Source organism: Poromitra crassiceps (genome assembly GCF_964638095.1).
Source record: "Poromitra crassiceps genome assembly, contig: HAP1_SCAFFOLD_433, whole genome shotgun sequence".
NCBI classification, from domain to species: Eukaryota; Metazoa; Chordata; class Actinopteri; order Beryciformes; family Melamphaidae; genus Poromitra; species Poromitra crassiceps.
Genome location: NW_028151974.1, coordinates 145,036 through 155,000, shown reverse-complemented (window position 1 = coordinate 155,000; position 9,965 = coordinate 145,036). Strand labels below are relative to the sequence as shown.

The 9,965-nt window shown below is 41.2% G+C and overlaps 1 protein-coding gene across 1 annotated transcript; it reads left to right on the top strand.

Moving 5' to 3' along the window:
* Nucleotides 1-733: 733 nt before the first annotated feature.
* Nucleotides 734-9,327, top strand: LOC310771212 (uncharacterized protein; the record flags this gene model as incomplete). The annotated part of the gene is made up of 8 exons (XM_083663872.1): nt 734-904; nt 1,055-1,187; nt 1,648-1,800; nt 3,999-4,091; nt 4,574-4,845; nt 4,984-5,120; nt 8,638-8,797; nt 8,978-9,327. Coding segments are annotated over 8 exons (1,469 nt in total), but the record flags the coding sequence as incomplete, so codon positions are not given.
* Between the last annotated feature and the right edge of the window lie 638 nt (nt 9,328-9,965).

Here is a 9,965-nt window from a genome sequence, read left to right as displayed (position 1 = left end):
TGAAACCCCAAAACATCCAAAATCAATATTTTCTCATAAAATCACATTTCTACACAAACGGGCCTGTGCTACATGTGACTCTGATTTTGTCAGAGCAGGTCTCATATTCACTGAGAGGCTGTGTTCAAATCACATCTCTGTCTTTCATTCCCTTACCCCGTATCCAACTCCCTCTGCCTATCAGAAGACAGCCGATAGGATAGCTGTGCCTTAGTTACGTCACACGTAATGTGCAATTTGATTTAATTTAATTCCAGTGTGCAATAACTGCAATTTGACACGTACTGTACATAGATTGTAACTGTAACTACTTACTGAATGCTATTCTACAATTCTTACTTTTACTATCCCATTGACCCTATTTTATTTTATTCTATTTTATTCTATTTTATTCAATTTTATTCAATTTTATTCAATTTTATTCTATTTTATTCTATTTTATTCTATTTTATTCTATTTTATTTTATTCTATTTTACTTTAGTTTATTTTTATTGCATTTTACTGTATTGACTGTTTTTACGTTTAGGCAGATACTGTGTGATACTGTGTTATGCTATGTTGTGTTATGTGGATATTCATGCCTGAGTGCGAGCAACTGTAACTTGTCCCAATTTCCCCCCGGGGATCATTAAAGTCTTTCTGATTCTGTTTCTGATTCTGATTTACATTCTACCTCCTTACCTCCTTACCTTGTTGCCTACTTCCTCTCCCCATGCCTTCCTTTGTCTACAGGTGTCATTCTTCATTACGAACCCCATTAAGAGGCGCCGTCGTTCCCTCACGGCTTCCTTCAACGACTACAGCGACCTAGCTCTGGCCTCTGGTGGCCAGGCCATCAGAGTGTCCAAAAACCAGCTGCCTCAGGCCATGGAGGTCATCCTCGACACCTCCACCTCAGCCCTGGTAAGACCACGCAGTTGTTTGGTCAGAAGTCCTATATCCATTGATCATTCTGTTTCTTAGAGTGCTGACTAAAAGTGGTTCCACCAGAAGACAGACCTATCTCACTTTACAGTTTGAAGAATTCCGTGGTAAATAACTCCCCTCCATCAGGTAACGGTTCTTCAGCGAGCAAGGGAGCCTAGGGAGCAGGAGACCTTCCCCTTTATGTTGGATGGATCCCTGAATAACATCACTCTCTACATCACAGGAACCTCCATTACCTTCACACTGACCGACCCAGCAGGTAACACGCCATACACAGAACACGGTTTGCATCTATTTGAGTCTTGCATTTGAGACACAAAGGGCATCCAACTTTATCACGAAGAAGAACCACATTAGAGGAAAACGCAGACACTTGGGCAGATAAGCTCCCAAATGAGTTTATCACACCACAACAAACTAGCACGTTTTGCCTTTGTATGTCGATGTAGTTTGCCACAGTGCAGTTTAACACTTAAAAGGTCATTGTGTTGTTTTGTGGATGAGATGCAGCATAGCATCATCACAAAGTATTAAATAGTGAGCACACAAAGTGGACACTTAAACTTCTAGCTATACAATATTGTGGTGATCATATAGTTTATTTAATTAAGTCATATTCCTTTAAGGCCAGTGTTTGTGCATAGTATGTGTAAACATTAAAGAGACTGATGACATATGACTGATAACATCCCTATTTGTTGTATGCTATAATTTCCCAGGAGTGAGCCAGAGTCACAGTGAGGCCAGTGGTACGCTGGGTACCATTCAGTCGGTGGGCAACTTGATCAGAGTTCAGCTCAATGCTGGCCAGCAGGCAGGGACCTGGCAGATCACCATCAACTCCAAGCAGCCCTACACACTCAAAGTCACAGGTCAGATATTGTATATTACGTTATGTCATTTAGACACTTTTGTCTTTTTTTAAAATAAGGACGTCCCTTATGAACACTTATGAATCTGCTCGTAAACTACGTCTGGTATACAGTACACAGAGATTTGTGTAATTTGTTGAGCCCATTTCATTTTCACACTGGCCCTGTATTAATAAGTAAATAATGAGTAATGAATAAATAAAACAGATTAAACAAATCTACATTTCTGCTTTTTAGTTTTGACACAAGTGAAATGGTATGGTCTCTCCTGAATCTAAATATATCTGAATCGCTTAAAGGCCCATTCCGTCGGTTCTGGCGAGAAATAAATGTGCACAAAGTGTTTATTATTGCCAATGAGTGAATGCGCCTTGACGTAACTTAAAAATGGCGACCAGAGGCGTTTCTCTCAGACCAGCCGTTCAGAACATATATGGAAAAACCGCAGTTTCGAAGTGGATAGCATCTCCCGCCACAGCTAGAGGATGTGACGTCTCGCGCGTTCACGAGCTTGTCTCTTGTCCTAGACGCTAACAGGAAATGGCTGAAGTAGCTTTTAACGTTACGTTCGTCGCTAGCTGCTAGCTAAAGGAAACAACAACACAGACTCCAGAAAAAGTCCAGACTAAATAAATAAATATTTATCTAATGAAGCCCGTCTGGCCAGACAGCAGCAATGTGACCGACATCGGGGGGAAACTAGAGTCAGGACTGTGTTTTCAGTTCATGAAGGAAACTTGCTGCATGCTTGTAGCTACTGTAATGTGGTTTTGACCAGATAACGTTAGCTGCTTGCTAATGGATTTTCAAGATTCAAGATTTTTACTGTCACTCCGTAGTACAAGTATCTGACCACCTGGTCAGAAACTCTGTTAACATTGTCTTGTGTGAAGTAATGCAACCCTAATGTTACTACCGTTATGCTTATGGTCATGGAACATTATTGTTTGACTGCATTTAGCTGCGGTGGTGAGTCTGCCTGAACGTTAGCTTGATGCTATACGCGGCTAACTAATAGATTTAGCTATATTTATAGAAATTACCACCAGCCCCACTAATAACGTTAATGTCTTGTGTTGTGTGCTAACATGAGTATCCACTTCCCGCAGCCAGCAGGCTCTGACTGCAGTTGGCTGCAGTGGGACTGCACATACTAGTAACGTTAGCTTGATGCTAATCGCGGCTAACTAATATTAATTTACATTTATAGAAATTACCACCAGCCCCACTAATAACGTTACCGTCTTGTGTGGATAATGAATTTAACAGTCGTAAATATGCCTAACGTTACTGTTATGCTTATGAAACATTGTTTGATTGTTCAGTTTGGTCAACTCCAGGCATTACACGGTACCGTACATACAGGGGGAGCAGGCTATTTCCTGGCTTGTGCTAACATGAGTATCGACTTGCCCGCAGCCAACGCAAGCCAAAACACGACCAAACATGCCACAATAACGTCCCCTAATTCATCCAGAATCCTTCCTGGGCATCTCGAGGCTGATCTGACCGATAAATTGTCCAGGTTGCCGTTTTCAAGTGACTTTTATGAGTTAATGTTACAAAGCAACGAACAGCTCTGCTGTTGCCAGGCAACTGCTTGTGCGCGTGCGAGTATGGTGCCCGCGCGTCAGCTCGTTCACACGCTGCCTGCAGTTACACTAACGGCCACCGGCGGCAGTAATAGTGAGTATTGACGGACCAAATAAAATGATTTTTGTAAGCATTTTAGGAAATGTACAGGGGAAAATTTATGGTGGATGAAATCCTTTGGCTGCTATGGTTGAACGCGGAAGAGGAGGTGACTTTGGCACTATGGAAACGGCCCTTCCTAAAACCTATTAATAGTTTTTCATCATTGAGCCAGAATGAATTAATAAAAAGGGAAATCATTTCACAATACAACACATTTAAAGCTGGACAATAGAACATAAAATTAATATTGTTCTCAGCTCATATTGATACCCCAAACAGCTTTTTAAGCTATGCAAATTGTACCCTTGTGAGAGGCAGGTGGACTATGCTGCTTCTACTGTCATAATAGTTTGATTAGCACAACTATTCCACAGCTGTTAGTAAAAATCTGTTTTAAACCAGAGTGAAGACACAGTATCAGGCTTAATTTTTAATTGTTCACCGAGTGCTTATTTAACTATGTTTCTGTATTATACTGTATGTGTACATGTCTATTTTTCCAGGCCAGAGTACAATCAACTTTATCTATGACTTTGTGGAGGCCTTCCAGGGACCTCACCCAGGTTATGCAGTAATCAGTGGGCGTCCACGAGCAGGTACATACAATAAAGCAATTATACAGTAATTAACATAATTTTAGTCATATGACTTATCAGTTTCACAACACTAATTTACTTTAAATTATACTGACAAAAAAGTAAATATATATAATAATCTGTGGTGGAGAGAGTACAATATATTGTCATACTCAAATAGAAGGTGGCATACTAGTGATATTTTACTCAAGTAGAAGTAAGAATGCTTGTGTAAAAATGCAATTAAGTTCAAATGAAAAAAGTAGCTCATGTAAAATGTACACTAAAAAGCCACTCAATTACAGTAATGTGAGTAAATGTACACTTACTTCCACCCTTGCAAATTATAGTTGTGTAAATAATTGTATAAAATGTAATGATCCTAAATTAAAAACACATTTTTTTTTACCATCTAAAATATTCCAATGTTTACTCATTCATGGCCAGAAAAATGAATTGTCCTTTTGTCATACGGTATTGACTCATTTTTTCTGTAAACCCAGGCCAGCCTGCCACCCTGTTGCTATCAGTAATGGGTAGGAAGGGTCCATGCTCGGTAACTATTGGTGAGGTTGGCTTGGTAACTGTCTCTGGTCCTGAGGATGTCAGCAATGGCATCACAACTGACATGGGCAATGGAGACATCCTGGTTACTGTGGATAAAGTCCCCGAAGGAGAGTTTGTGGTCATGCTGAAAGGAAATGATGTAGTGTCAAACAGCCAATTCGAGAGACAGTCCACCACCCAGATGTCGGTTTCCAAAGTGAACATCAGGGTCAGTCTATTCACATCCGTATCTGTATCTATTATTCAAACTTGGGATTCGGAAGCATCAGACGCGTCTCAAGATCCAACTTTAGAAGAATATGAGGTATATTAGTCTTCTTCACCTCTTCTTTTTGAACTTCCTCAGGCTGTGGTAGACAGCAGTGTGGAGCCAGGGGCAACTTTTTCACTCCCCTTCAGCGTCATGACACAGGGCTCTGGAGGGCTCACCTACACCATCAACGCCAAAAATGACAGAAGCTTCCCCATTAACTTCCCATCCAGGTGAGTGGAGGTAGCTCCAAGCATATTCCAATTGGATGTCCTCATCAACACTTAGGCCCCTATTCTCCCACAGGCCTTCTGCGCTAAAACGGGCCTTCTGCGCTAAAAAACGTGCCTTGCGCCTGCCTCGGGAAGATATCAATATGGCTTTACGCTGCCAAATGCGCTTTAGGCCGAATGGGCGTGGCGCACTCCCTGAATGGGCGAGAATGGGCGTTTCGGCGTTAAATATCGGCCTAATGATATCTTCCCACCTGGCGTAAATTTAGCGCTTTGCGCTTTTGAAAACCAGGCCTATTCAGTGCGCTGGTTGCGTGGAGCGCTCCCCTCTGGCTCTCCTCTGTCACCCTTCTCTGTGTCACTCTCTCCCTCTCTCCTCAGTCTGACAGGCACAATATGACTGTCTCTCTCTGACTTCCTCGCTCAGACAGACACAACCCACGTCCCATAGAAAAAAGAAGTTGTAAGTTCACTGCAATGTGAATGTCCCAGCATGCATTGTGCTACTCCATTTCGCTACTAAATAGCAACCAAATGAGCCGAAATATATATAAAGATAAATAATGTGTAATGGTAACACAACCTGCAATTGTAGAACATTTCAATATTGGACCAAATAAAACATCGAAATGAAAACACCACCCTATGTGAAACCTATATGTCATCCTGGGCCTATATATATCCCTTGTCGATTTAACGTGATTTAGATAAGTGACAGCGTAACGCGCTTCTACTGTCATGTCCTACTGTGATGTCCGCTCCAATAAATTGGCTCTACTTCACATTTTAGTTTTACAATAAAAACACATTTATGCAATGACTTTACATAATGTAGGCTATATTTATGTGCATATCCTACCATCCTAGCAGGGGAGAGAAAACGATATCTTTCTGGACAAACTTTCACCAATCTAATTAATCTCATCATATAGGGATAGGCTATATTTTTCTAGCTGATGCATTTAGAACATTCTTTTCACTTTGATCTTGCTAGTGTAGCGTATTTACATGCTTGCAGTATTTAAACTGCAGTTAGATTGGTTTGAGAAGCATAATAATATGGAATAATAGCCTATATATGGAGACAGACAGACGAGATGAAGGGAGGTGATAGGATTTCTCTCCTCAGATCTTTGGTTTTTTGATCAAACATTTCCTCATTAGGCCCAATTGGACTCAACAGGAGGCGGATACTTCAGCATGGCCCTGCATGCTGATATGAAAATTTGTTAATTCAAATATATCTTTAATTATGTTTTAAATGTTCTGTTCTAGGTCCCTGAGTGAGCTGCTGTGAGTTTGCGTAAAGATAAACTTTCTCCCTTTCTGACAGGAGACATGGTGGCTTTGGGGATTAACCATTAGAGGGTTCAGTGGAAATTGAACAATGCTTTGTGTGTGACAAGCTGTTATTTTAAGCCCTGTTTAAGGAAGGTCTGGAGAACATTACACAGGGTCTCCTTGGCCGACTGGTTAGTGAACGGATGGCCGAGTGGATAAGCTGCACAAGGACGGTCATTTAGGATATGGTCGGGGCAGAGGTCACGGAGATTGGCCGACATAAGGACATTCTTTTAATGGATATATGTCTCTGCTCAGTCACTTAGTCACTTTGGGATAGGACTGGAAAACAACACAGGGTTTATGGCTGTTCTCTAAGACAAATGGCTACAGAACATCAACAGAGGGGGGGGAGGCACATTCCACAAAGCCCCACAGGATGCAAAGTCTTTGTGAGAAGCATCACAATATTGTATGTGCATTGAGGCATATTGTGCATATATATCCTACTGATTGACTGAGTGGGTTTTGATATCTGATATGAAATAAAGTTTAGACTATACATTCGATGTGCTAACCTTTTTCCCCCAGAAGAGAGGACAGGACCTGTTCTGGAGACGCAGCACAGAGCAGAGAAGAGGGGCCCGGGTTCGAATAGGCTTTTTGGTCTCTGGGAAGATAGAGGCTCAGTGTAATGTGAAGTGGTAATAGAGAGATGACTGGTTATCTTATGAAATAAAGTTTAAGAGCATACATTAGATGCGCTGATTTTTCCCCAGAGAAGAGAAGATATGCACAAGGACACAGCACCAATGAGAGGAGAGTCTGATGTTGTGAACAACTTCAATTTGTCTTACTTGCTACACAAGGAGAGTGTATATAATATTTAGATAAATAATAGCCTATTGTTATTACTGCAACTATAGAATGGAAAATAAATGTATAGTCAAAATAGTGGTCATATTAAAGTTGAATCTGCCGACCGAATTGGCAGGTAGCCGTCAAATTAGTTGATAATTGGTAATTGATAAGAGTTTCCTCATCCTGAATTAAAAGGCAGGGTGAGGTTTTCTCTGGTATGTTGAGATTTGAAACTATCCTCTTCTCTTTTTACACTCATAGAGTGGTTTTAGACTAAGTTTGAGCTGTATGATGTTTTTTTCAGCTTCAGACTGATTAGCTGAATTTGATCTTATCCAGGATGTAGAATTAGTTTATATAGTCTAAAGTAACTATAAATAAAGTGCCATAGGATTTCTAATAGGTAAATAGCTAAATTAGCTGACCAAATTATAGGAGTTGAAAATAGGAATTTAAAGTAAATATATTGACAGTTGCTTTGGTAGACAGGGAAGTTTATAGATGACTATTTCAAGTGAGGGCTAGTGCTGTGACCTCCAGTGGAAGAGCCAGGTCATATGATGCGGACCAAGAGGAGGAGGAGAAAACACGCCTGCCAAGTAGGAGTGACAGAAGGAGAGATCGTATGACCACCAATGTCAGCCAAGCAGTGAAGGGTGTCACTAGATGGAGGAGGAACCTTCGGGGAGAGACCAGCCCTCACCGGAAGACAAACGCCCCCAAGGAAATGCACCTTAAAAGCCCACGCAAAAGAAAATGAAAGGGTCGGTTTTCAGGGGTCTTTTTTGACCTGCTACATATTTTGCTGTTGGGAAGGACCACTGAAAATTCACCTCGGAGATCTCTGAATGGGGTAATATATAACTTGACCTGCTTTGTACCACTATGCAATATTCTCTATATAAAATAATGTTCTAAATATCAGAATTGCTTGTTGTATTGGTTTTTCATATATCTGGAATAATTGGACACACTGGAAAGGTATTAACATATGTAAACACCTTCTGATTGGAGTGGGCAGTTTTATCTAGGTTGAACGAGGCACAGAAAAATCCTTTCCATCAGAGGGGGGGGGCAGAGCACTTGGCTTTGTCTGGTTTTACTGGACCACTGGAATTGGAGCTTAAAAGGCAAGCGTGTGATTCGTTTATTGCACTTATGCAATGAACATGACGGTGCATAATTTTACGCTTAAAAGGCGTGGTTGTAATGCTTTAGGCTGCGTGTAGCGCCAACACCAAGATATCAAGTGCGCTGGTCCACGCCCACTGCGCCAGGCGCTCGGCCTAGAAACTACGCCGATGCAACGATAGGGGCCTTAGTCTCAGTACTGAATTAGTTTCTACAACCTTAAAATGTGTTCCTATTTTGACAGTCTCACCTTGACAACTGGGCAATATACTAATGCTACTTTGACCATCACACCACCGGTCAACACACCATCAGGCACTGATGCCACTCTGACTATTGAAGCCAAGTCATCCAGCGGTGCGGACTCCAATTACGTCGTGCTAAGACTCTCTGTCATTACCAAGGTAACCTGCCATTCTTGGTGCAGAACCTTTGCACAATAATTGTTTTGTGTGCAAACTACCTATATTTTGCACCAACTTGGCACATTTGGATAGGTTGAAGTTCTGATCTAAATAGTCATTTCATGCATTATTAACTGAGCCACAACTTTCACCTGCCCTTTTGTTCTATCCTGTCTCCAGGTTACAGATTTTGTTCAGCCATTGTGCAAAGTGGTCAGTGTACTAGCTGAGAATTGCCCTGAAGATGTGTCTCAGTGTGATCCTTTCCAGTGGGAGCTCTCCGCCAACCTCACCGATGGTAACGGCACTGGCATAGAGAGCATTATTCTGCGTCGGGGTGGTGGAAGCCTCTCACACAGCTCCCTGAGTGCCCCCATCATTCAGGCAGCGTACAACGCCTCCTGCTGCTCACAGATAGTGGAGTTTGTCGCTGTCGATAAAGTTGGCAATGTGGGCAAGTGCTACCATTCCATTGTGTATTCTGGTGGCCCTCGTGCCTTGACCCCTACCCTACCACTGTGGGTGTGTCTGTTTGTGCCTGCCTTATTGCTTGTTGTTTTTGCACTCATATGCCCTGTTATATTTGTACTATGTTGTAAACGGAGAATTGACGGAGTCCACAGCAAAAGAATTTCACACGTGATACTTGTTTCACACGTGATACTCCCTCAGGCCTAGACTGAGTGAACATTTGCCAAGGATCACTCTCACACAACTACATGTATGTAAGTACCATTTGCTTAAGTGGGCAAATAATGTGTGTGTGTGTGTATATATATATAGCATACGCAGCAATTAGGACAATTAATCTGCCCTAATTTATATATATTTAAAATATATATAAAATATATATATATATATATATAAAATACTATGTTGTCCGTGATCTTATAGCCATTTTGATCTAAAGGCTTATGATTGAAATGTGTTTCTTAGAAAATATAAATAGTGAAGTTGATATTGATGAATTAATTTCTCTCCAAAGCATTTGCCTTTTCATCAAGGCAAAGGGTAGCTACTTTCAATAATCTAAAGTAGGAGTTAGTCTTGATTGGTTTAACACTTTTTGGGCATTGCATAATTAAATGCGTCATTTCACAGTTGTGTCTTTACTTCTCAAATGTGGGAAATAGTTTCAAAAATGGTGTGTCAAAACCTTTGACTGGTA